At 41.0% G+C, this 23,128-nt stretch overlaps 1 protein-coding gene across 3 annotated transcripts in view; it reads left to right on the top strand.

Annotated features, from left to right (window-relative positions):
• Positions 1 to 12,267: 12,267 nt before the first annotated feature.
• The window catches only part of PPP2R2B (protein phosphatase 2 regulatory subunit Bbeta), a 283,772-nt gene continuing 272,911 nt past the window's right edge, over positions 12,268 to 23,128 (top strand). The window contains exons 1-2 of one of the 3 annotated variants that reach the window (XM_039351753.1): positions 12,268 to 12,410; positions 12,569 to 12,646. In XM_039351753.1, coding sequence (XP_039207687.1) covers positions 12,401 to 12,410; positions 12,569 to 12,646 — 88 coding nt within the window. In that variant the 5' untranslated portion in view covers positions 12,268 to 12,400. Of the gene's footprint in view, positions 12,411 to 12,568; positions 12,647 to 20,119; positions 21,163 to 23,128 lie in introns of those variants that run through there. The other 2 variants (XM_039351762.1, XM_039351781.1) reach the window with 2 other exon arrangements.

Here is a 23,128-nt window from a genome sequence, read left to right as displayed (position 1 = left end):
TTAATTTCATCTCTTGATAATTACAGTACATAGATATATCAATATAGTTTTCTTGGTAATTATATGAAGATGGTTTGCCATCATTTTTTTAAATGTTTTGTCTACAGGCCTTTTATTTTCTTGTGTTCTGCCATTCAGTTATAGAATAGGTTTAGCTTTTTCAGATCTGCCAAAGTTCGTTAGGTAGTTTTAAACAAAGATTTTAAATAGCACATTATAGTTTGCTAATTATTTTTTAGGGTTGGTTTAATATTATGCACCAAATAGCAACTCTCTCACCAATATAGCCATGGTATAAAGAGTTTTGTGGCTAAATTTTATTAGCTTTGCAACACTTAATGTGCACACCCTTCTAAATCTAAAGTATCCCCTTGTTCCCAGCTATATTTCTTCTGCTGTGGATGGGAAGTGTTAATACTAGCTATGACAGAGAATAATTTGAAATTAAGAACTACAATTTGTTAGGAGTTGCTGATAAAATTAGTTAAAAATTAATAGAAATGTGCATCTACTATATCTGGGCTACAAATCTGTACAGTATGGCTACAGGTAGTCCTCGACTTACAACAGTTGACCATTTGAAGTTACAACATCACTGAAAAAGTGACTTATGATTGTTTTTCACACTTACAACCATTACAGCACCCCCAGGGTCATGTGATCAAAATTCAGATGCTTGACAACTGACTCGTATTTATGATGGTTGCAGCGTCCCAGGGTCAAGTGATCACCCTTTTCAGCCTTCTGACATGCAAAATCAATAGGGAATTCAGATTCATTTAATAACCATGTTATTATTTTAACTTGTCGATAGTAATAACACAAAATCTTCCAAAGACAATATAGTAATCTCTTTAATCCCATCCATCCTATTTAGCTATTGTCATCCCTAAAACCTGCTGAACATAATATATATTTTATAGTATCTCATTCGAACTTGATTATTTTCTTGCAGACTTTTCATTACCAAACTAGGTAACATCATCAGTTAATGTTATCATGTTACCTAGTCTGGGTAATGAAACATCAGCAAGAAAACAAGCAAGCTCAGACAGCACTAAAGATCCCTTATTTCAGCCCTGAGCTACCTCTTTTATTAATATTTCATTCACTCCCATCATATTCTTCATGAATTTACCTAAGTTGTTATTCTCTTCCTCTCTTCTTCACTTCTCCAGTGAACTGCCCATTTTTATCCTTGATCCCTCCAAAATAAACCAGCTAATTTGTGTAATTCTTCATATTTGATGCCAGAATAATGGTTCAGAGCTCATGGGAACATCAAAGACTTTGCAAGTCTTTAAAACAGCTGCCGCATCTTTTCATTACATGGCTGCTCACTCCATCTAGTCATGGTGGCACAGTGGATAGAATGCAGTATTGCAGGTTAACTCGCTGCTCATGCCAGGAGTTCGATTCTGAGTGGCTCAAGCCAACTCAGCCTCCCATCCTTCCGAGGTCGGTAAAATGAAGATCCAGATTGTGGGGGGCAATATGCTGACTCTGTAAATCTCTTAGAGAGTGCTGTAAAGCACTGTGAATTGGTATATAATTATAAATGCGATTGCTATTGCTATGTACCACATGCTCCTAGATAAAGACTTTTCCCCCCCTCTTCAACTGAGTCTGATTCTTAGATACTGCCTGGACAAGTCCTTACAGTTTTTTTGGCAAGGATTTTCAGAAGTGGGTTGCCATTGCCTGCTTCTTAGAGCTGAGAAAGAGAGTAACTGGCCCCAGGTTACCCAGATGGCTTTTTGCCTTAGATGGGACTAAAACTCACAGTTTCTAATCTGATGCCTTAATCACTACACCAAACTGGCTCTCCAGATAAAGACATAACTGCTCCTATGTTTGTACTTTGCACATTCCAAAGTACTTTTGGAATTTAATTCCAAATCTTGCTCTGCCCTACTATCTACCATCGTCACTTAATCATCAATTGTAAAGTTTATTACACTTTATTACATTTTGTTTGCAAGAAGTATGAAAGTTATAAAGCACAAAATGTTTAGATATGAGGGTGAAAGTTCATCCTCCAAGCTTGTGGGTTGGTTTCCAAATGTTTTGTTACCAGACTAGGTAGCATCTTAGCGGAGTTTAGGGGATGTCAGGGTTCTTCTATAAGGGCTTCATGTTATAAACAGAAGAACACTGACACTGACATTCCTAAACTCTGCTGAAGATGTTACCTAACCTGTAACGAAACATTCCGAAACCAACCCACAAGCTCAGAGAATGAACTTTCACCCTCATCCTACACCCCAGCTACAGATATTTACCACTATTGCATATTTAGATATGCCCATTAGAAACTATCATAGCAAAATTATATTTAGAGTACCCATCAAGTAACAGTTTGCCCTTCCAATTATTCCTGATGTTAACCCATAACCTTTTTTCCAAGTAATACAGGAAAGATACACAAACACACACAAAATAATGGTGTATTCCTTAAACAGCACAATAAATCAAGCTCATATTTAAACACCAGCCTATTTTCTACAGATATACACAATATCAGTTCTTAAAATGATAAAGGGAAGCATTTTCTAACATTGTCTTGTTTCTCCCAGATCCTAGATTTGACATGCTTTCAGTTAAATCTATTAGTATTGGTTAAAAATTAGTGATTTTTTCTGCCTGGAAAAGTTCTGTCTGGACCCAGTACCAACCCAGATTGCAAAAATTAGTGAATTTAATTCCCTATTGATTTGTGGGCTTATTGACAGAAAGCAATCTTTATAATTTGTGGAAGAAAATCTTCAAAACAACCAAAGGATGACCTCATCCCTCAGTGTGAATCATTCAACTGTGAGGTACAAGGCAGAAACAGTCCAACAGAAAATATCAGCTCTATATAAATAGATAATTCAGAAAGGAAAAAAAATATCTTTGGATACAAAACATCACAGAAAAAAATCTAGCTGACATTAAGCTTCTCACATTTGAGAAGATAAAGCAGAATTAGGCCAGGTTCGAGCAGTAATTGAGAAATTGCAACAATCATTAAGGGGTGAGGATGAATACTAGTTCACATTTCTTGTTACAGCAATATTTTATTCCTTCTTCCCTTCCTCTCTTTTTATCATGTTAAATAAGTTCTTCATAGAGTATTATTGCATATATATTGATTTGTTTGACAATTTAGAAGTGCACATATTTTTAAAGCTAATTTTGAGATATCCTCCAAAAGTTATACATTAATGTCCGTTTTCTCTTGTTCTGTTTTTACTTTACTTTTATTTTTAATGTGTTTCTATTTGCTGTTTTGGTTGTTAACCATAGTAAAAATCTTTCTATTCTATTCTTTAATATCCAGAATGAAAGCTCTGTATAATGCCTCATCTATTTTGTTCAAATTAGCGCCATTATTCTTTTATTTATTTATTTGCAAAATAGTGAAAATGTAATTTCTGTGAAGCTCTTCATAGTAATAACAAACATGTCTCAGCAAAATAGAGTTTTAAGATATATTAAATTGTTCTGAAAGAGAATTACCATATAAGTATTTATATTAGGAGGAAGAAGGTATAATAAAAGAGAGGAAAATAAAATGTGCATACAGATAATGAACATTGCTTATAATAGGCATTAACAAAGCTATTGTTGGGAGTGACATAGGCATTTTATATAGATGAGCGCCATTTAGATGCATAATTAGAGAATTAAACAAAAGTACTATCCAATTTTCTTCTCAAAACTTTTGGCAGCAAACCCAGTAGAAGTGTCTTGTGTATAAGAAGATATACATGTTCAGATTATATGAGTGGTCCTTGATGTAGCAATGAAAGTATATGGTATCTTAGTGCTTTTTGTTTGCTTATTGAAGAGACTTTCTGCAGAGCTCCCACATTTCTACTAATTGTCAGACTTTACACACATAAATATGGCCATGAATGTCTACTGTTGAGTCCTTGGCGGGAAGCAGACACGAGAAGCAGTTGAAGTTCTCAGTTTCCTTTATTCAGTGTTCAGCTTACAAGTAGATGGCTTCAGCAGCTCCCCAAACCTCCCAGCTTCTTATATAGACACTTCCCGGGTAAATGCGATACTTTTCCCGCGCATGCGCACGGCGCTGGCGACAGCCTGTCTGGTCCCGGGCAGCTTTGCACCTGCCCGGGACTGCCTGCAAACGCCCGAGCCGTTTGCAAGGCTCGGGACATAACACCCCTTTCCCCCGGGCTAAAACTACTACCAACATATAAACATTTATTTTATGCAGTGTTCTGCTTCTCAGTGCTCCTATCGTTACCTGGCTTTTGTTTAGCCAGCAATGTTATGTAATCCTCTAAGTATTTAGGAGACTTCTTTGCTCTCTGTGACCTTCTCAGCTCTGGGTTACTAGCATGAGTTCCCTGACTGGAGGGAGATGTGAGCCTGTTCTCCTTATTTTGCCTTGGTGCCTTCCAAGGACTGTGCCCCAATGCCTGGCCTGCTTGCTTGCCCACCGGGCTCGTCAGGCCAGGGCTTCTGTCACTTTGTGACCTGGTTGACCTGCCTAGCTGTAGACCCTCGGGCCCCTTGAAGTGATAGCCACTGCTGGGCGTCTCTGTTGAACCTCCTAGGTCCGTCCAAGACCTGTCAGGAGGCTGACCATTCCCTGAACCCCGTTCTGTGTCCGGGCTTGTGTGGGTTCCTGTACTTTCCCAAAACTCAGTTACTCCCTGATTTGGGCTAGAGGTGTTGTAGTCGGGACTTGGTTCCTCGACCACCTCCCTGTATGTTTGACCCCCTGTAGAATTTGGGGTAAGGTCAGGCCAACCTTGGGGATTGTGTGCCAGCTCTCTTGCGGGGAATGATTTGTTGGGATGCCCCGGGTATCCTCCGTGACTGGAGTGCTGTGTGATGTGTGTGGAAGTGAGTATGCCCCCGGGGTGACTCCCTGGCTGGAGTAGGCGTGAGTGCCTGTTGTGTGGGTAAGCTCCATGAATTCCTTTTCGGAGCAATTGCGGAACCCTGGGATGGGCCGTTTGTGGCTCCATCAGTGGAGATGGGCAGCAGCTCGTGCCCTTCCCTTTGCTCCAAAGGGTCCCCCTCTCCCCCTGGAAAAGACCCAGGAGTCTCATCTGAAAAGTCCCGCCGAGGGCGGAGTTGGTCGATGTGCCGACGCAGGACACGACCGTTGTCCAGGGCTACCTCGTAGGAGAGAGGACCTGTGACCCTGGAAATAGAAGCGGGGACCCATGTATGACCAGGCACGTAATTGCGAGTCCAAACCGGGGCACCCACAAGTAGTTGTCTAGGTGCCCTAGGATGTGAGGTAGATGAAGGCAGTCTGTCCGGATGCAACCGGTCAAGCTTCGTAGTAAGTTTGCGCCCCCAGCGAAGTTCAGCTGGGCTTCTCCCTGTAGAAGTGGATGGTGTGGTGCGGTAAGAAAGGAGAAAGTCAGCCAACCTGTGTTGCCAGTCCCCATAGGTGAGTCTTTTCAAGGCGTCCTTTGTGATGCGGACCATGCGTTCAGCCATACCGTTGGTGGACGGGTGGAAGGGTGCAGACGTGGCATGATGAATCATGTTAGCCTGTAAGAAAGCTTGGAATTCGGAGGAAGTGAATTGAGGGCCGTTGTCAGACACGATGACATCTGGAAGCCCGTGTGCAGCAAAAATCCCCATCAGTACCTGAATAGTCTTTGCAGTGGTGGTGGAAGAGACAGGTACAACCTCAAGCCATTTTGAATGGCTGTCAACAAGGACCAAGAAGAACTGGCCCTGAAAGGGCCCAGCGTAGTCAATGTGCACACTAGACCATGGGGACTGCGTTTCCTCCCATTTATGCACGGGAGCTTGGGGCATCTCTGGGCGAGATCGTTGGCAGAGGTGGCATGCGTGCACCTTAGCCTCAATATCTTTATCTAAAGCAGGCCACCACAAGTGGCTTCGTGCAAGAGCCTTCATACGGACAATGCCAGGATGACCCTCGTGGAGGGATTCTAATACCCTAGTCCTCATTGAGGTGGAAATAACAATCTTTTTTTCCCCAAACGCAGACCACCCTGGAAATGGACAACTCGTTTCTTTTGGACCAGAAACTCTGACCTCAGGAGAAGGGGCGTCGCTCCGTCCAACCGGACAAACCAGAACGGACACGTGCAAGTTGTGATCTGTACCTGTTTCGCGGCAACATCCCTGGGAAAAGAGGGAGCCTCGGGCAAGGCTTGGATTGATAGAATGTTGACAGCTGGCGCAGGTCAGCCTTCTACTACTGGCAGAGGCAATCTACTGATCCCATCAGCATGGCCCTTCTTTTCCAGGCTTGTGGAGTAAAGAAAAATCATATGCCAGACAGAAAAATAGACCACCTAAGTCCATTCCTTGGGGAATGATTTGGGCATCTGCTTTAAGTGTGCTAAAAACAGTCCCAGCCAGAGGCTTAGGTCAGTAAGACCGGAATGCCTGCATATAAAAATCGGTGGATTTTTTAATTCCAGCAACAACAGCCAAGCCTCCCTGTCTATCTGAGCGTAGTTGCACTCAGCAGAAGACAATGTTCTGGAGTAATATGCAACAGGAACCTGAGTTCCATCAGACCTGAGGTGGCTCAGGACAGCTCCTACCCTGTAAGGGGACGCATCACATGCGATGCACACAGGAAGAGATTCGTTGAAATGTGCAAGTACACTGTTAGAAGTGAGCAAGGCCTTGACTTTGTTAAGCACAAGCCTCATGTGTATGTGACCACTGCCTACACTGCTTGTTTGTTCTATTAGCCTTTTTAGAGACTCAGCTCCACTAGCTTTATGTGGAAGAAGATTGTGAGAAATTCAGGAGGCCCAGGAAGGCCTGAAGTTCGCCTTGGACTTTGGCCTAGGTTCTTCTAAAATGGCAGTTAGTTTGGATTCAGCAGGGTGAATCCCAGCAGCATCAATTTTGAATCCCAGAAATTCAGTAGAAGGCACCCCAATTTTGCATTTGTCTTTTTTGAGCTTGAGGCCTGTTTTCCTGAATCTTAACAGAACAGCCCTTAGCCTTTCAGCTAGAATGTGTGTGGAGTCTCCTGCAATTAAGACATCATCAAAGTAGGGGCAAACCCCCGGTATGCCGCATAGTGTGTTTTCCATTACGCTTTGGAAAATCCCAGGAGCGACATTCACTCCAAACTGTAGCCTTTTTACCTTAAAGGCTCCCCTGTGGGTCACAATAGTCTGAGCTATAGCAGCAGCATCATCAATCAGGCAGCTGTTGATACGCTTGAGCTAGGTCAAGCTTTGCAAAAACGCGCCCCCCCCTTGAGGGAGGCCAGAATATGACTGACCACAGGAACAGGATAGGCATGTTGCTGCAATGCCTTATTCAGAGTGCATTTGTAGTCAGCACAAATGCGAATGTCCCCATTTGCCTTTAGAGGCGTGACAATGGGGGTCTCCCAAGGACTGGAATCAACAGGTTCTAGGATTCCCTGTTGAATCAGTTTGTCTAACTCAGTGTCAATTTTACTCTTTAAAGCAAAAGGGACCCTTCTTGCTTTAATTCTAATGGGAGTGACAGTGGGGTCTAGTTTTAAGGACACAGGGGGTCCTTTGAATGTGCCCAGCTGGGGGCTGAAAACATCTGCAAATTCTTTGCAGACTTCCCTGTAGGTCGAGTGTTTGTAAGCTGTTGAGTCCTGTGACGTGTATCCCCAGGGCCTCAAACCAATCGAGTCCTATGAGACTCGTTCGTTCACCCCCTACTACTAATAAGTCTAGTGGACCTTCAAAACTCTTGTATTGCACGTTAAGGGTGGCCTCCCCCTTAACACACACTCTTGAATTTTGAAAATCTGTTAACACAATGTCAGAAGGCCTTAACTTGGCCTGAGTTCCACTACCGGAACAAATCTTCCTAAATGTATGCAAGGAGATAATTGAAAAGGCAGACCCTGTGTCTAGTTCCATAGATAATGGAACCCCTTGTAGCTTCACCTTGAGTGACAGCTTTTTCTTAATTGGCTTGTGTGTGCCTGTCCTAAGGATGCTTCTTCGCGAAGCGCAAAACCCTACCCTATTCTGGCTGGGGAATCTGGTACCTTTCAGGCGCGGTTCTTCCTGAGGTTGTACCTTTCGTCGGCCCAGACACACAGCTGCAATGTGTCCTTGTTTGCCGCATGCCCGGCAGGTAGCGGAGCGGAACTTGCAGTCAGTTCTCCTGTGGCAACCTCCACAGCCGATGCACTTGAGCGGAGCTGAAGAGCTTCCCTTCTGTTTTTCTTCCGTCGTGGGGTGGAGATGGTCGACTTCCTCGTCCGGATCCTCCTCGGAGTTTCTGTGGGCGTCTTCCTGGTGCACGGATGCAACCTCTGGACTGTTTCTGATTGGCCGCATGTTCTTGACAGCGCCGCCTGCTGCTTCTTCTGCAGTGACTTCCCTTAAGGCATCTTGGTAGGACAATTCTTCTTTAGCGAAAAGTCTCTGTTGTAGATCTCGATGCCTTAACCCGCACACGAATCGGTCCCTCAGTCGTTCTTCGAGGTCTTTGAACTCGCAGTGCTTGGCGGCCGTCCGTAATGCGGCGATGACTTCTTTGGCCGACTCACCGGGCCGTTGATCCCTCTGCTCGAAGGTGTGGCGCCATGCGATGACGGACATCTTGGGGTGGAAGTGCTCCTTCAGTAGCTTCTTCAGATCTGCGTAGCTGACAGACTCTACTGGAACAGGTGCTGCAAGGTTTTCTGCGATGTCGAAGGCGTCTTGACCGCAAACACAAAGCAGGGTGGCAGCCTTCAAGCTCTCTTCCCTCACTTGGTTTGCCTTGAAGTAGTTCTCCACCCTGGCTACGTATGACTCCCACCGCTCTGGATGTGAGACGTCGAATTCCGAAAGCCTTCCGATTTTCGCCATCTTCAGATCTTCAGGAGACGGGTCTATCAGCCAGCCTACCCCCGAATGCGCACCGGATTGGCGGGCAGCTGCCGAGTCGACGCCGTTCCTTTCCGCCGCTCAGGACTCCTTGGGTAAGCTTACACTTCTTCCTTTCCAGGTAGTGCAAGGCATCCCACCTTCATCGCCAGTATTGAGTCCTTGGCGGGAAGCAGACACGAGAAGCAGTTGAAGTTCTCAATTTCCTTTATTCAGCGTTCAGCTTACAAGTAGATGGCTTCAGCAGCTCCCAAAACCTCCCAGCTTCTTATATAGACGCTTCCCGGGTAAATGCGATACCTTTCCCGCGCCAGCACCTGCACATGCGCACGGCGCTGGCGACAGACTGTCTGGTCCCGGGCAGCTTTGCACCTGCCCGGGACTGCCTGCAAACGCCCGAGCCGTTTGCAAGGCTCGGGACATAACATCAACTCTGTTGAAACTGAACTCCATATTCAGTGACTGGCTAACAGCAGAAGCTTCGTAAACTCGTAACGACTAAAGAAGTTGATTCAATGAAGACAAGAAGAAAATCATACGCATTGAAGATCTGCAATACCAGAAATTATAGAAATCAAGCCATATCTTTATATTAGCCCCTGGATTTAAATCCTAAGCATTTTCCTCTCACACTTTTGACCCAAAGGATTTTGGGATATTCCTTTCACAGCCTTGAACTGGAAAACACCTAAGTAATATTTACCTATCTGCCGAAGAAACACTGGCTGTTACCTTGCCAATTGCAGACATTATACAACCTCCCTCTCTTATTTTATTCTTCCTAAATAAAAGGTGCCATGAGAATTAGAGGATATTATTTCAATACAGTATTATCCATTTCTTTCTTTGTCCACTGATTATTCATCAATAATAAAAAAAAACTTAGCACAGGAAACAGTATTAAATCTTTTAATGGCTCCTGGGTGATGGTTCCTAGGTGTAATGAATTTTCAGAATTCCTTTGCTGAAAGATAGATACCTTTTTCTTTCTTTCTCCAAACGTTATATTCCTCTCTCAGGTCAAATACTTAATGTATCTGGTGAATGGGACTGTACCTAACAAAAATGTATTCTACAGCATTTTTACAAAAATTTATAAGGTATCATAAAATACGTTATCACGGCGTCTACCAGATGCCTTTGACAAGACACTTTATTTTTGCTACAACTAACATAGATAACTGTTTTGAAACACAAAGCTTTAAAATATTTCAGTATCATATATAGGTGGAAAATAAATCAATAAATAAAAAAATGAAATATTATTCATTTAGTGAACAGCTAGAGAATTAAAGCCCAGTCAAGTTGGGCTTTTAATGCATCATAGTTGATTTTCCTGAGCTGCTGTTCAGATAACAGATTTAGCTCTCTATGAAAAACTGGCTCAAAAGCAGCTAATTCATGGTATTGGGAGAGGGGTGAGCAAGAAAGGCTCACTGCTTTTATTTTTATTTTTTTGACAACCCTCCCCACACAAACTCTCCTGCCCGTGATGCATGGGGGTTATGTAGGTAGATGTTGCTCAATAAAGGAAAAGTAAATGGAAGGAAAAAGTGGGTAGATATGGCTCTTCAAAATCTAGGCCTCCAATGCTACCTGGCTGCTATGGAGCACCCTCTCCATAGTCTGCAGGCCAGGGGTCTTTAAACTTGGCCCTTTTATGACTTGTGGACTTCAACTCCCAGAATTCCTCCCCTGGCTGAGGAATTCTGGGAGTTGTAGTCCACAAGTCATAAAAGGGCCAAGTTTGAAGGTCCCTGCTGTGGGCACAGGCAGATGGAGGAATACAGAGGGGCTGCTCCAATCACAGGGGAAGCCAAGAAGGAGCAATTCTTTTGATTGCGAGGCCTATGTCCCCACAAATATATGTAACTTGGCTGGTAAAGAATTCCCTTTTCCAGTTTTTTCTTGTAATCTTTAACAATGTAATATTGTTAGCTGAAAGACACAGTGGAGAGATTGTGTTTTAGCAGAGAGCGCTGTCTTTCTCCTTCTTCATCAAGCAAGACTCTCTGTCTCTCTCTCTAGACTGGGCAGCTATTATTTGGACTAGATACAGATCCCCAAAACGGGGATCAAATTGGAAATTGGATAGGTACAATGGGAGATCCAGGCTGAAAGAACTGGTCTCTCTCCACCCAGCCACATTCCCACCCAAAAAAAAAAAAAAAAAAACCAGAATATAAGCAACCTTGCAAAGTAGTAGCCAGTAAAGAGGACAGTCTAAACTTTCCAATAGGAACTGGGCAGATTTCGACTGCTGAGTGCATCATGAAGCATGCTGTTGGTGAAACATCAAACATCCACACTAAAAAAAGTTTTGGAAGAGGAGAAAATGTACTGCTTTAAAATAGGACTAGCTAACAATGATTCTCTCTAGCTATTGGCTAGGGATTATGGCAACATCGTGAGGCCATGTCATATAAAAGCAATTACTGGGTCATGTTTATGCCATGACTAGGGAATATGTAAGGGTAAAATAAATAACATATATCCCCATAAATGGACACAACTTTCTGATTTATCTGGTCTTTTCCTAATGGTACATCCTTTGAACAACACATGAGATCCAGAGTAATTGCTTTGTGGTGTGTGTGGTTATTCAGTTGCTTCTAATTCCCTCATAACTTGATGCTGTTTTTTCACTATGATTGTTTTACAGTAAATGCTTGAGTCATCAATGATAGCATCTAGTCAGTTGCCTTTTGGTCAGGTTCCTTTTCTATTGCTTTCAATTCCCCCCCCCCCAAGCATTAGAACTTTTATAATTACTCATCCCTTTGCATTATGGGTCCAGTAATTTGTTAGGAACCTTTCCTAAACAAAGTGGTGCTACCTGCGTGGGGTTTTTGGATGCAGCTCCTCACTCCTCTTCAAATTCACCAGAATTGCTTTCCATCTTTTGAAATAAATGAAGCAGAAACACTTCAATATATGCCTTCAATGCACTTTGGTTTAGATAAATCCCTGATTATTTGGCTGGGTTAAAGAGATGCCAAGGCATGAGAGTGCCTCTACTCTTTTCTGCTGTTAGCTGAAGTGTTGCTCTTTTTATATTTCAGCATTTGTACATTATGCTCCATACGGTAGCACTATCCAGCTTGATCCTGATTAGCTGAAGGTATGCAGATATGTGTGAAAATAAGTTAAAGGAAAGTCCCTACCCCACAATATTTGTGACAATACGTGGGAGAAGAGAATGAGAGAAAACAGGGACAAAGAAGAAAACGAGGAGATAATCCTTTTAATTCACTTTAATTTTATAAAGAGAATTTAGAATTATGAATTCAAACAGAATAATGATATTTTGTTGCCCTTTCAAAAATGCTGAGAGACCCAAACAGACGCGATAGTGTATGCGTTAGTATTCTAATGAAGAGAAGCTATGATAAAGAATGTGACTGCTGGTCTTCTGACTCCTCGCTGCCAGTAAAGACTTGGTAGCTGACTCCAATTGCACCGTTTTTGAAACAGCCTCACAAAACGGACAGAGAGGCAATTCACAACGTGGGCATAATGTTGCCACTTTTCCAAGTAGCTAAGTTATCGTTTTCCATTACAGGATGATTTCAGGTGAGTAAACACAATTTGAATTCTCTCCAGAATCAAGCATTTATTATTCCTTTAGCTCCATCACATGTTCATGTTTTAAAAAATAACTATTCAGAAGCAACCTGTTTATTTAATATACTGTACATTTATATTTAATGGGGGAATCTGCCTAATTGCAGGACTTGAGAACCTCATGCAAGATATATTGTGGTGCTTCAGTCAAGTGAAAGGAACTATTGACACAGGGGTCATAGAAGGTGGGTTTATTTTTTCATCTGTTCTTGGAATCAGCAAAGTATTTTCTTTGGCTAATTGTTTGCGTGATCATGGTTTTGTTTCTGTTCAAAGGCTGATGGTGTAAGCTGCAAACAGCACAAATGTGATGAGGTTTTTAAAGGGCTTTTTAAAGGTCTAAAATGTGAATACCACAAACCTGCCTGTTCTCACAGCTTTTATACAGAATCGTGATTCAGTGTGTTAATCATTAAGGCAGAATTCCTCCCCCCCTTTCTGTTTTTGGAAAGGAAAGAGTTGAATAATTTGCTTCTGTTTCTTCATGAAGACCTTGTTAATTGTTACGCTGCATACATTTTATTCAATTTTGATATGAGAAAAGGGGAGCAAAGTCTTTTAAAAAAGAGCTCAAATGTCAAGCTGTACAATTCTTGATTTTATTTTGCCTAGCTGATTTGATAACACCTGTGAAATAAATGAAATTGGTTATCATTACCTTTTAGCCTAATAGCCTTTCTGCTGATATGGGAATTTGCGTTGAACATAAAATTATGCAACTTTTTATCTTTTTTAACAACCAACAAAATATAGGTTCCATTTAAAAAAAAATCAGATTATGTAATGTGGTAAAACATTTTAAATCATTTAAGAAACTATTGGGATCTCTAACAGCCTAAACTCCTCACATTGAACTGTTTGTTAATGTTAACTATTCGAATAGCTAATTTCTCACTATAGCATTTTACTTCAATTAATTAATCTATTAAAAATAAGTAGTTTTTAATTGTTCCTCAGGTGTGAATTTCTGCATTTTGCTATTAATACTACTGTTTTCTGAGTAAAGCAGAATACAGGCTTCAGCCCACAGGGGATAAAGACAGAGAGCAAAGTTAAGGCTATTTTCAGGGAAACCTGCTTTGTAACAATAATAATTTATTACATTTTATGCTGCATGTTAGCCCTGGGAGATAGTCCAAACAAGATACATCACCAAGAACACTATCTTTATTGTAAGGTTACACTGACAGAATCTTGCAAGACTGCAACTATTTCTCCTCTCTTTTCCTTTTATTCTCTGGAAAACTAAAATGTTTCCCACCCTTTCCCCCCTTCTATGGATTGAGACTTCTTTTATGTGCCGGTTGTCTAGTCCAGAGGTCCCCAACCTTTTGGGCACCAAGGACCGGTTCCATGGAGAGAGGTTTTTCCGCGGACTGGAGAGTGCATGGTTTTGTGTGCTGCCTGCATCCCACGGATGGAGCTTTGCTTGTTTATGTGGACTGGTTGCTGTAATGCCGCGGCCTGGTATTGGTCCACAGACTGGGGGTTGGGGGCCCTTGGTCTAGTCTGTGGCTGTCCCTCTGGCTCTGAAGGTCCTTCCAACATGGCATTTACACAGCAACTCTTGAGAGGTTTACAATTGTTAAAAACATTTAAAAACAGAGGAACAGGACAAAACACAAAAATTGCACAAGACAAAAGACAATAATGGCAAAGAAAACAAATCCAGAGGGAAACAAGGGAAAGAAAGGGGCCATCGTGCTCACCAAGGGCCTGGTACAGACTCATGCACACTATTTGTTAGAATGTTAGAGCTTTACTTCTATCATCTTTAAGATGCTGACGAAAACTCAGAAAACTTTATCCTATTTTTATAATTATATTCTTCTGAAATTTTGAGGGTGTTGCATGTAATAGTGCAGTGATTTGCATCAACTTCCTAAGTTGGTATTAATAGTGATGGTAATAGCAATTATATTTAGGATCTGAAGAACCTTGAGAACCATACTGGAGATCATAAACACCTTGAGAAATTAGAACTGGGAATCACTGGCTAGATGTCTTGAGGGACACGCTTTGTATTATTTAGGATAATCATGTTAATTGCAGGGCAATATTAACTTTAGGATAAGTTCCATTATCATCAACACAATAACTTGCTTTTCAAATCTTCAAGATCTTTCAAGGTGGTATATAAACTATAAAGAAAAATAAAATAAAAATTTTTAGCAATAGGGAGAGGGAAAGTTCTAGTAGTTGATTAGAAAAGCTTTAGAAAATGACTGTTGTATATAATAATGCACCTCCATATAATGACTTAAAACCATTTATTCCCAAATGAGTGAAAGATCATTAGCACTCAAGAAGCAAAGATGAAATCTTAGTTGGTTCATTAACGTTTATAAATAACAATGATAGGTTGTAGATCGTAAAGTATTATCTGGGTAGGAGAAATGTTCCCGTCTGAATGTAAGTACTTAAATATATAACGTTTTGTTCTTCGTGTGCTAGTTTCTTTTAGGGTGGCCTTAAGTTATTACCAATAACAAAAAAAAAAAAGCAGATGAGTGTAGTGATTAAAGCACCAGACCAGAAACCTGGACATCATGAGAACTAGTTGTGCCTTACATGAGGTTGTACCTGCATGAAGCTAGCTGGGTACTTAGCCCTAGAAAGAAGGCAATGTAAAACACTTTTGAAAATGTTGCCAACATATAGCAAGATATTCTAGGACTAGGTAGTTACCAGGATCTAACACAACCCCCCCCCCCCAAAAAAAAACATAACATCCCTATACACTATTTATTGTTTACATTGTTACATTATTTCATTGGCATATTGAAAAAAAGAAATTTATTTATGTAAATATAAATTAATCCTAGCAATGTTATTCTCTACATTTCCAAGCTATAAAATTGAATCAAAAGTGTTTTTATGAACTCTTGATATAATGAATATAGGCAATCTGTGTACTGTGTATATCTTTAGTTTTATGATATTCTTATGACTGCTGAGAATCACGATAAAACATCAAAAGCAAATAAATTAAATTATAAATTAATTCAAATCCCTTATGAATTCCTGCAACACTAACAAAAGAGGCATTTAAGTGATGAAGTTGGAAACGTCATGGGACTAGGACTTAAATGAGAGGGTAGAAGAATAGAATAGAATAGAATAGAATAGAATAGAATAGAATAGAATAATAACTTTATTGTTGCTTTGAATGTACACTAATCGACACACATTAAAATGAAATGTCATTGCATACAGCTTTCAAAGGGTCCCCACCTCCGATATACACTGCATAAATATGACAAAAATAAATAAATACAGAATTATGCATATACCCACATATATGACACAGAGAAACAACAGTTTAATTCGGGGTATGTATACATGTACACAGAGAGAAAAGTGAATATTGCGAGTTTACCAGGCAGATGGCATAGGGAACAAAGCTATTACAGAATCAGGTAGTCCGGCTAGAAATACTTCAAAACCTCCTCCCAGAGGGGAGTAACAGAAACGGACCGTAAAGTGTGTGTGGGGGGTCTCTAACAATGCTTTGAGCTCTAAACATAAGTGCTTATAAGCAGCATCCTGAATACCAGGAAGCAAGAAGGGTAAATGCTACACACCAAAATATAAATAATGTTGACACTTCAAAGAAAGCCTTCTTTCATATTCCCCCATAATGCAACTTGTCCAATTCATTGATTTGGGGAGGCTCTTTCCTGAAGATGTTAATGGTTGGGTAGGTACCATACATACTGGTGAGGCATTTCCTCATGTATTAAAATGATTCACCATTAACAGCCTTAAAGATTATTACAAAAACTTTGAAGTCTAATCAATGACGCAGTGCAATTGTGCTAGGACTTGCTATATGGTCTTGAAGAATGTTCTCGATAAGTCTTGCTGGATACATTATTAGTTGCAGTTTCCAAATTATCTTTAATGGCAAGCTGACATGGAATGTGTTCCCACTGTCCAAATGAGAGATTACTACAGCCAGCAGCTACCTATCTAGGAAGAAGTGCAACTGCAACTCTAGATAAAAATTGATTGAACATACTTTGGGCCACAATGCCATGTAGATCTTAAGAGTCAGCAGTCCCCCAAATTGTGTCCTTGTTGTTTCAGAGTTGGAGGCCTACTCATCTGCCATAAGACACTATTCTTGTGCTTTTGTCTTGTTGGAATTCAGTTTCAATTTATTGCTGCATCTAGAAGTCAGTTCAATGCCTGCCCTGATAGGAATAAAGTTGGGGACAGGTTTGTGACAAAATATTTATCCCTTTTGGATCTTCTGAATTTTTGCACATTTCCCTTACTTAGTGTCCTAATTATTTGTTAGTTTGATTTATATAGCTGTCCAACTCTCAAAGAGGTCTCTGGTTGGCTTACAATTGGTTTACAAAGAATGGGATTAAAAATAAAAAGTACACCCCCAGCAAAGAAAAACAGATAACCAAGGCCAACCAGATGGGTTCATTTTGCATTTTAGGCCAGTGCCTGGGGTATATATAGTATAATGAAGGTAAAGTGAATAGATCAAACTGAATTTGATGTTTGTTTAATTTAGTTCATTAATAAAGGCACTCAACATTTGTTATGCCTGTGGGAAAAAGCAATTGCCTGTGAAAAGATTGGATTCTTCCTGTTTTTTCTCTCTGAGCAATGTAGGTACTAAAGACAGGCCTGAATATTTTTGGATGCTTTTTTTCCTCGTGATTGCAAATTCTGAAAGCAATTAGAGAGCACAAACTAAAATTTCAACCTAAAAAATTTACAGAAAAAAGATTATGAGGTTCTGTTGATTTCTCAGGCTATGGTTTCAAAATTTATTGCAAGGGGAAGATATGAATTATCAATTATATATAGATTGAGAATATTTAGATAATACTTAAGAGTGCTAATTTAAAACAATAAATTCATTATTGAGTGGGTCAAAAATACAATCCAAACCTACTGCATATTTCAGTACATAGGGAGAATGACTCTTTGTTGTCCCCTTCAATGTTATTGTATTAGTCTCTGCTATCTGATATGTAAGTCAGCAAAATCTTCTCAAACCTAATGATTCTGGTTTGTGATACAAAAAAAAGTCCCATTGCTAGTAATACTGCAGGCATAAATGTTCAAAATGTGTATTGGCAGCTGTAACAGTACAGGCCCACTTTAAAAGTCCAGTTTTAAACTGCTAACCAATAAAGAATAAATAACTTCCTAAGATTAATTTAATATGAACTGGTTGATCAAATACAGTACAACATTTCAATGCTGGAAATATTAAACAAAAATTAAATTGATATTGCAAAGTTGTCAGGAAAATTGTGAATAACTTTTAATACAGATAGATGATACTTTTCTTCCTTTTAATGGAATTATTATTCATGACACAAAGTTCAGTATGCTGTGTGGATTTGAGATAACGATTCCACCTATGAGAATGGGACTTGCTTCTGTACAGATGTAAACAGGACTGTGTGGGAAGGCTACAATGGTAACAAAGTGTAAATAACTCAGTTAGTTACCACTTGGCGTCTGGGTGCAATTCAAAGCACTAGTGGTGACTTATGAATTCTTTTGTGGCATGGGGCCATTACCCGTGTTTTCCCCAAGACCTATCCCATAAATAAGCCCTAGCTTGATTTTTTATATTACGCCTAATATAAGCCCTATCCCCAAAATAAGCCCTAGTTAAGATCCCACCCACTCCATCCCACCGTCTGGTTGCACGAAGTGGGGTGAGGAGCATGCGTAAAAATCAAGCCCCACATCTGCATACCTCAGGACCTCCGCAGCCAGGCTTCCCACACCCTGACACCTGCCTTGCCTCACAGTGGCAGCAGCAGCAGCGGCAGCCTCATCCAGCAGGAGTCTGTGTGGCCAGTAGCCCACTTCTTCTAGTTGCTGGCAGCCGCTCATAGCAGGACCTCGCCACTGTGAAATGCACCATGTGGTGTTTTGCCATGAGTGGTGGCACCTGCATGATTTGCCACGTGGTATCCTGTTGCGAGTGGCCACAGAAGTTGGGTTGTGATGCAACAGGTGTCGGGGCGTGGGAGGCCTGGCTACGGCAGTCCTGAGATAAGCGGGTAATACATCCCCTTAAAATAAGATCTAGTGCTTCTTTTGGAGGCAAAAAAAATATAAGACAGGGTCTTATTTTCAGGGAAACACGGGTATTTGTAGACCTGCCTCTCCTTCATTGTTGCTATCCATCTGCACTAGGAGGCACAGTAAGATTCCCATCGATCAAGGAGTATCATCTGTCAGAATCCAGAAGTGGGCCTTTTTTGTTGTGGCACCTGCCCTGTGGAACATAATTCCTCCAGACACTAGATGGCTCCAATTCTGCTGGACTTTTATTAGCAAGGAGGACAAATCGTCACGGTCTACGATGGTTATTTTAACTGCTTTTTTTTGTCTTGGATGCCTGTTATGCATTTGACTTTGCTGTTGAGTTTTTAAAACTGCTGTTAGCCACCCAAAATCATCATAGTGAGATAGGCAGCCATAGAAATTGAATAAAATAAACATGGATAAATGATTGCACTATTATCCTATAATTCTATGGTATTTTCCTGGATATAATATTTAGTAATTTATTTCTCAGGAGCTTTCCTCTCTACTGAAAAGTGCTATCAACCCATCCTTAAATCAAGAAAACATACAGCCTGAAATGTACTGCTCCCATTGGTGAGACCTATTCCAAATTTCTTGCACTGCTGCTAATTCTGAGTTCATTGGCACAAAGGCACCATTATCAGGTTCTTAGAAAGATAGCAGCTGACCAGGGATGCAAGAAGAGGTAAAGTGGCTCTCTAATTCCAGTCATTACTGGGTCATGAAATGGATAACACATACCTTATGACTATCCTTGGATGCTATCAGCTAATGAAAAAAAACATTCATTGGCACAACTAAAGACGATTTAACCCTGTTTCACTAACAAGCAGAGGATGAAGATGAAATAAATAAAGGCATTCAACAGTGTAGAACAGTGGTTCTCAACCTTTTTAATGCCGTGACCCTCAACCAGTCGTAAGTCGAGGACTACTCAACTGGTGCAGCACCGTTTGCAGAATGGGACTTTTGGCAGGCTCAGCAGGGCAGAGAAAGCCTTGACAATTCCTATTGGCTTTTGAATAAAAAGGGAGTAGCACAGCTAAGGAAAACGGGAAAAAAATGGTGGACTGCATTGTTTGGTGACCCCCATGAAATGGTCATTCGACCCCAAATGGAGTCCCGACCCGCAGGTTGAGAACCACTGGTGTAGAAAGAAGTCTTCATCACAGTCCAGGCCAAGCTGGGAATAAACAAAATGGAAACTGCTTTAGAAAGGTTGCATTTAAAAGGTTTTATTGAAGGGCATACAGAACGGTGTTGCTGGGAACGGTGGGTTTTTATACCTTCTGCGGCTCTTGAGGTTGTTTCCTGTTTGAGGCTTTGTATTTCCTGTGTCATGTACTTTGACCTGAGTCTGAGTGTGCCTTTTTGGTATTGGTGGGTTAATCCTATTATGTCCCCAAAGGTCATGTCTTTTAGAGTTTGGGTGGGGTATGTAGATTTTAAAGGTCTTTGTCTTCCTAATCTCATAGCTTTTAGCTTCCTGGCTCCAACCATCCTGTATGGATTATTACATCTGCATTTCTAAAAGGTGATTTCTGCTGAGTTTTCTGGCTGGGGGAGGGAGAAGTTTCTGCCTTTTGAAGATCTCCATTATTCCTTTGGAGAAATATATTCTGCCTTTCCCAAATTATTTCTTTCTCTGGATTCTTCCCACAAAGAAAAGATGCTTCCAACATACCTTGCCCTTTGCTGCCAAAAGGAAAAAAAAAAAAAGGCAACATTGAAAAGATGAAGCTAAATAACTGCCCCCCCTCCAACGCACATGTTCTTGGGAACAAACTTAGTTGAACTCACTGCATTCAGGTTTTTTTTTAAGTAGCTTTGCACAGATTTTAGTCCAAAAGGAATTTCTCTTTTGCTTCTATTAAATTTCTTCACCGCGAAAGAAAAACAACTCCAGAGTAAAGGCATACTGTAGTAAGAATATAAATCGTCCTTGATTTTCTTTTAACGCCACCTTCCCGAATTGTAGAGTTCTCCTTTTTTCCGTCTCTTGGCTGAGGTTGCGCCCAGTCCAGCTGACAATGCGGGAACTTTGCCCTTTATATGCAATGCTAACCTTGACGTTACAATCCATATAAGTCGGCCTCGCATTTCGCTCCAATATCGGCGCCCTGAAACTTGCAGTTGCAATTCCCAAGGTTTTTTCACGCCCGCGCAGTGGGCTGATTTTCCCCATCGAAAGAGCTTTGCAGGATTATCACACGCCGTCCCTGGCTGCTTCTGTGTATTTTACCAGCGGGAGGGACTTAGTCAGCAAATCCTGCTCGGAGGAGCTTTAGCCAATGAGGAACCTCGCCCTGCTTGCTAGGGGGGCTTCGGAGTTGGCGCTGGACGCCTGCAGAAATGCGAGGCGGTTCTTTTGCTGGGGCTGCTAGCAAAATGGGGTCCGGCAACAGAGGTGGTGACTTAGCTCGCTCGGCAATTGGCGGGATTCCGTAGAATGCATCCATCATGTAGCCTCGCCTGCCCAACCCCATGGATCGAGAGGACTGTTTACCCCACACTTTTGCATAAATACATCTTTGCCGCTGGAAGATGAAATGCTTTTCCCGCTACCTGCCTTACCTCTTCCGACCTCCGAACACCATCCTCTCTTCCAGCTGCCACACAGAAGGTACTGAGCGGAGAGGAGAAGGGCAGGATGGGTGGGACGCGAGGTAGGGCGCCGAGCCGAGGGGAGGGGAAAGAGGAAAAAGTGGGAGGAGAGCGGCGTCGCTGCTGGAGATAGCCTTTGGCAGCTGGTGCGTGACCGGGCTTGGCAGAGCTGGGGGGGGGGGTTAAAGGTGTGTGTGGGGTGTCCGCGATCAGATTTCGGGGATCTCGGTTTGGCCTTGTGGGAAATCTGCCCTTACAGGAGAGTCGCCGTTCTTCATCAAGGTGAACGTGGTGCACGATACTACTACCCTTCGAGGAGGCTCTTCTGCAATTGGCTGCTTTTGGGCGATCACGTACAAAGGTTGTTTTTAAGTTTCATGGGCTCTGACTGGTTTAGGGTTTGTCCGGAGAAGAAACGAAGAGAGAGGTTTGCACTCCCGTGGAAGCAATCTCGTTCGGTCCGTGGAAAGCGTATTTTACACAGTGGTTGATTTCGCTCCCCCTCCCTCATCCTTGGGAGTCTGGTGTTTTTTTTTTGTTTTTTTTTAAGATCTCTGCCCTGTAGAGGTGAGATCAGCCACTGCATACAGTACAGTAAGTTCTGAGTAAGATTTTACATGCTAAGGAGTGAAGGTAAGCTTATCGAGGTACAAGGCTTGGCAAACATCCGACTTTTTTGTGCAAGTTTTTCGTTCTGCACTGGTCTGCATGATGTTTACAAGAGCAATATCAGGCCTTTTTTTAAAAAATGAATTATCCTTCATTCACAGTCTAAGAGTTAATGTAAAAGCTTACAGAAAATAACACCGAAACGTTATTCCCTCGTACTATAAAAAATTATCGGGTAGAGGGGCCACTATGATAGGCATAGTACAAAATCCTGGACCTATAATTAGTGAGCAGTAGTAAAGAAAAGTTTCCAAAATGTAAGTTGTGTTAATTTATATGTAAACAAGTCAAGTGAGTGTATTAAACAAGCTTAAATAGGACTGTGATGCTGCAAGTTAACTAATTAAAATGTAAAACTGTAATTGTCTACAGAGCACATTCTAATGCTGAGTTGCCATTAATCTATATATTTTAGATCAAAATTCATTTTAGTTTGGTTCAGTAACTTACAAGATGGGAGAAGAAAATAAGATAGGGTTCTAATTGTCCTCATAAAAGGCCAGAATATTAAAAAAAAATGTGCTTGAAATTGGTTCACTTGGGATATAATGCAAATTTAGTAAATTTGCCATCAGGAAATAGGCTTGGATTATGCTTTCCTGCCTTTGATTTGTACAAATAAAATATTTCTACAATAATATATTCTGTTTTTACATGACTAATCTGCATCCTATAATTTTGGGACTTTTTTAGAAATATTCCAGCATTGAACATTTCTAAAATACTATTACATTTATTTAAAATCCATTTGTTTTTAAGAGACACATTTTTTTTTAATGTGACCTGGTATGTGACAGGATTTCCAAGCATGTCTTAGTTAACTATCTTGGTTTATCTTAACTTGCTATAATTTCTATTTTCTTTCTCCCTTCTTGTCTCAATTTTCTCATTATTTTGATAATGGCCTTTTGACTTCTATGGCTCTTTCAATGTTTTTAAATTTGATACTGATCAGATATACCGGTACTGGATTAGCATATATCCTTAGTCTAACAGAATGTGTAAATTGCAATCCACTTCAACACAGCAGGGTACATAATTAGGCAAAGGTAATGAAAAAGCCATTAATATTGATATTGCTGCAAAGTAATATTGAAATCAATGCAAAGAAATGGCCAGATATTGACACCTGAAGGTAGACCTGAAAATATACTAAAAGAAAACAATATACATCTCCTGGTGGAGATGGGCAACAAATTAATAAATAAAAAATAATACACATGTGTATTAACTGATCTGCTGAAGAAGTGGCAAGGAGGAATCCCTTAAAGTAGAAAGTAATCAACCAGCTATCCCTGTGAACAGTAAATGTTAGT

The sequence above is a fragment of the Crotalus tigris genome, unplaced genomic scaffold (assembly GCF_016545835.1).
Source record: "Crotalus tigris isolate CLP2741 ecotype Arizona unplaced genomic scaffold, ASM1654583v1 scf7180000017568.12009008, whole genome shotgun sequence".
NCBI classification, from domain to species: Eukaryota; Metazoa; Chordata; class Lepidosauria; order Squamata; family Viperidae; genus Crotalus; species Crotalus tigris.
Note: the sequence above shows the minus strand (reverse complement) of the source record. Positions and strands in the feature narration are given on the sequence as shown.